The sequence below is a fragment of the Capsicum annuum genome, chromosome 7, assembly GCF_002878395.1.
Source record: "Capsicum annuum cultivar UCD-10X-F1 chromosome 7, UCD10Xv1.1, whole genome shotgun sequence".
NCBI classification, from domain to species: Eukaryota; Viridiplantae; Streptophyta; class Magnoliopsida; order Solanales; family Solanaceae; genus Capsicum; species Capsicum annuum.
Genome location: NC_061117.1, coordinates 219,659,628 through 219,664,392, shown reverse-complemented (window position 1 = coordinate 219,664,392; position 4,765 = coordinate 219,659,628). Strand labels below are relative to the sequence as shown.

At 35.6% G+C, this 4,765-nt stretch overlaps 2 protein-coding genes across 2 annotated transcripts; both read left to right on the top strand.

The window, feature by feature from the left end:
* On the top strand, nucleotides 1-983 carry LOC124885908. The gene is made up of 2 exons (XM_047394172.1): nucleotides 1-594; nucleotides 699-983. Exons 1-2 carry the CDS (start codon nucleotides 1-3, stop codon nucleotides 981-983), a joined length of 879 nt encoding a protein of 292 aa, XP_047250128.1.
* A 914-nt stretch (nucleotides 984-1,897) lies between these two features.
* On the top strand, nucleotides 1,898-2,422 carry LOC124885907 (secreted RxLR effector protein 161-like). The gene has a single exon (XM_047394171.1). It carries the CDS (start codon nucleotides 1,898-1,900, stop codon nucleotides 2,420-2,422), a length of 525 nt encoding a protein of 174 aa, XP_047250127.1.
* Nucleotides 2,423-4,765: the final 2,343 nt, after the last annotated feature.

Below are 4,765 nucleotides of genomic sequence, written 5' to 3'. Positions count from 1 at the left end.
ATGGCTAATATTTTCAGACGCAATTTTAGTGTCCTAGACATATCTGGCAAAATTTATATGTCTTGGACACTAGACGCAAAAATACATTTAAATGCAATGAGTTTGATAGATACCATTAAAAATGATAATAAGACATCAGATCAAGATAAGGACAAGGCCATGATATTTCTTTGTCATCATCTTGACGAAGGGTTAAAAATGGAGTACCTCACGATCAAAGATCCCCTTACATTGTGGAACAATTTAAAGGAAAGATATGACCATCTGAAGATGGTCATACTCCCACAAGCTCGTAATGAATGGACCTATTTAAGGTTCCAGGACTTTAAAAATGTAACTGAATATAATTCTGCGATGTTTAGAATTAAATTGAAGTTTGATTTATGTGGGGAAAGTATGACGGATCACGACATGATAGAGAAAATACTTTCTACTTTTCACTCCTCGAGTATGGTCTTGCAGCAGCAGTACCGAGAAATGGATTTCAAAAAATATTCTGAATTAATTGGTCATCTTCTTGTTGCTGAACAACATAATGATCTTTTAATAAAAAATAATAAAACTTGGCCTCCTGGTACTGCTCCATTTCCAGAAGTGAATGCTACAAATTTTCACCCAACTTGGCGTGAAAGAAACCTGACCCCAGTCATGGTCGAGGTCAAGGTCGTGGTCGTGGTCGTGACAGTTATTTCAATTAGGATAATCGTCTTGCAATAAACAATAACCCTCAGCACCAGCTGTGCAAAAAAAGGGGTAAAGCTCCTGAAGTAGCACCAAGGACGAACCCTGAAAATAGATGTTATCGATATGGAGGAAAGGGGCACTGGGAGCGTACCTGTCGTACGCCTAAGCATCTAGTAAAACTATATCAGACGTCCCTGAAAAAGCCAGAAAATGATGTTGAAACAAACTTCCTCCTAGAAGATAATGATGAGCCTATGGACTTGAAAATGTCAGATTTCTTTGCAGTTCCTGAAGAATAAGTAGATCACCCTGTAGGTGATAATAATGATATAATTCGATTATGTTAATTTTTTGTTGAAGTTAAATTAGCTTATATTTCTATTATTAATATTTTTCTAATTTGGTATGTAAATAAATTTTTATTTGTAATAATTAAATGTGCATTTATAGTGTAACAAAGCATTTTTTAAAATTTAATATTAGGTATCTACATGATAATATAGTAATAATTAAATTAATGGAGTTTTAAATTTAGATACATAATTTTGTAGCTAACGTTATGACTAGAATTATTTATTGCAGTAATGAATATTCATAGAAGACATATTATGAAATTAAAATGAGTAGGGAATAGATCATGTTATTACATACAATATTAAATATGTGTACTTTAGATGCGCATGGTTAATAATAGCAAAACTATTATGTAATAGAGATGTTGATTGTTTAGAACGCAGCTGCAATTAAAGTATGGATATAAAATAAAATAATGTGTAAATGCATGATATTATGTGCTAGTTATATTATAATATTTATTTTATTCAAATTTTTATTTTGAAGAAAATATGAATACTCCTCAAGTCTTATTTGGATCAATAATCGATCATGACGATATTTGTGTAATTGATAGTGGGACAACACATGCAATATTTAAAGATGAGAAATACTTTTTCCATTTACTTAGAAGAAGAGCAAATGTTACAATAATTGCTGGAAAATAAAAATTGATCGAAGGCTCCGGAAGAGCTACTATATTTCTGCTTAGGGGACTTCGGAAGAGGTCTAAAAGGCAATCGAGTATCTAAAGAAAGAATTCAAAATGAAAGATCTTGGAAAGACAAAACTTTGTCTTGGTCTGCAAATTGAACATTTAACAGACGGAATCTTCATCCACTAAACTACATATACCCAGAAGGTTTGGAAACGTTTTTACATGGACAAAGCATATCCATTAAGTACTTCAATAGTTGTTCAATTACTTGATGTAAGTAAAGACCCATTCCGACCTGTGGAAGAGGGTGAAGAGATTCTTAGTCCTGAAGTACCATATCTCAGTGCTATTCGTGCACTAATGTACCTTGCTAATGCTACAAGGTCGGATATAGCATTTTCTGTTAATTTGCTAGCTAGGTATAGTTCTTCCCCTACACGAAGATACTGGAACGGAGTAAAACTTATATTGAGGTACCTAGAAGGGACTGTTGATATGGGTCTGTTTTATACTAACAAAGCTAGTCCAGTTCTTGCTGGTTATGCGGATGCAGGTTATTTATCTGACCCACATAAAGCACGGTCCCAAACAGGCTATGCATTTACATATGGAGGTACTGCAATATCATGGGGATCGACAAAGCGGTCCATCGTTGCTACTTCTTCTAATCATACGAAGATAATAGCAATCCATGAAGCAAGTAGAGAATGCATATGGCTGAGACTAGTAGGACATGTAGACACGTAATTTTGTCCCTTTCCGAAAGCATTTTTTACCGTTCATCCCGTCTTACCACGTATCCTATCCGCGTGGTAATTTTTTCACAAGAAAAACAAAATAAATAACCACCTCATCATTTTATTTATTTATTTATTTTTATCTTTATCCCATTCAACAAATTCTAACAAATTTTATCTTCTTTTAAACATCCCAACAACCTCTCCACTTAAAAAAGAACAGATACCTCACGCCATATTTTCTTTTACCCTGGAGGATCCACACCATCAACATCCATCTTCTCCATAATTCACTATCACATATACCCATCACCATTGCCATTTACGAAGAGGAAGCACAAAAGATCCCCTTCCATTTTATTTCACACACCACTTATTCCCATTACTGATCCTTACCATAAACACAGTAACACACTTATACGCATGGGGTGGAGAAAATGAGAGACGAGGGAGATAAAGAACAAGAGATTCGAGCGAGGGAGAAATTGTGAGATCGAAGAGAGAGGGAGAAGGGCGATGGAGAGCTAAAATCGATCAGAGAGAGAGAGAGATCGTAACTGAGAATAAAGAGAGGGAGGCTGATCGAAAATATCAAAAAGAACAGAGAGAAAAAGGCATTGGGTTTGACTGTTTTTGGCAAATTTCTCGCTGGAAAATGTTGAAACAACAAAAAACGCGACCCACTCTCCGATTTTCGTCACTGCCAAAGCTCGCCGGAGCTTCGGCGAAGTCACAACAACAAACTGACCTCCCCCGTCCTTATTTTTTGACCCAAACAGCCTATTCCTTCCCTTTTTCCATTAAAACCTGTTGGAGAACGATGAGACAAAATCATGCATAAGGAAATAGGTTCGTGCCTTCTCTATTTTATTTGTGATTTTGTTGGGGTTAAATATATCGAAGTTGGACTGAATTCGTCATCGAGGTTCATTGGAGGTTTTCGGATGCGGACTCTCTTTATTCAAATAATATTGAGTTTGAAAGTTTCATTTGAGGTCCAATTTTTTCATATCTCTCTTTATTTTAATTTTGATGTGATTGTGGATGTGATTCAATGCCTTTGTCCTATTTGTTTGGATGATTTGGGTGATGATTGGATGTTGTTTTCTTTTTAATAATTGATATCAATTGTAGGTGATGATAATATGAATGTGGGTTTGTATTGAAAAGGAATTTGGGGGTGGAATTGAGAAATTGATAAAAAAAAAAGGTGAATTTAGATTAATTTTGGTTTATTGTTGTTTCGTTTAATTCGGAATTAGCATGAATATTGTTGAACATGATAGAATCATAGGCCGAGCTGGGTAGGCAAACATAGGTTGGGGTAGGCAAAATTTAGAATCTTTTGTTTGGTTGAATGTTTGAAATTTGGTTGAATGTTTTGATTTTCTCGTATTAAAAAATTGTACTCATTTGGCCGGGGAATGGCTCGAGGGATTTGTATCGATTTATCCGGGGAATGCCCTGAAGTATCTTATACTCGAATACGGCGCATGGTCAAGGCCCGGAACGTCGGGTGGAGTTTGATTTATGATTAGCTTAGGATTAGTTTAGAATAGAGTAGGTTTACATTTCCGCATTTTTTATGTTTGGGTCTGTATAATTGGACTGTACACTGTATTTTGGGATTCGTATGTTTGGTTTGTTTGATTGATTATTTTTATGTGTTTTATGTGGTTTATACATTCGTAGTGTTAAATTAGCCGATATGCTCCACCAAGCAACCGTGGTCAAACCACGGGATCGAGGGGTGCCTAATACCCTCCCCTCGGTAACAGAATTTCTTAGTCGGAATCTCTGTTCAAAAACCATTCTTAAAGAGTCAAATCATTTTGAAAAGGATTTTTCAAAGGTGACTAGACACACCGAATTATGTCAAGTGGTGACTCTGAGTTTTGAAAGTAAAAATAATTCTTTTTTTGGAACAAATTTTCACCTTTTGTCACATAACAATTGTAGACACGTAATTTTATCCCTCCCAAAAATCATTTTTATCATTTTACCCTCGTCTTAATACGTGTCCTCACCCATATGATTATATCCTACAAAAATACAAAAAATAACAACCCTTAACTAATTTTATCCTATCCTAACACCCTCAACTCACCATCCCTACGCCTGCCACGTGACTACCCCCAATTCATACTTTCCATCTTTTGTTATAATAACAGAAAGACAAATACAACAAAAAAAAGGAAGGTCCCACATACCATCACACAACACTCACCTCACAGTTTTCATTCTTGATTTTTCATACGCTACATATACGCACTCACAGGGAAAGGGGGCGGACTGAAAAAAGGAGAAACGCATAGAACACAGAGACTTCATTGCTCTCTTCTTCACGTTATAC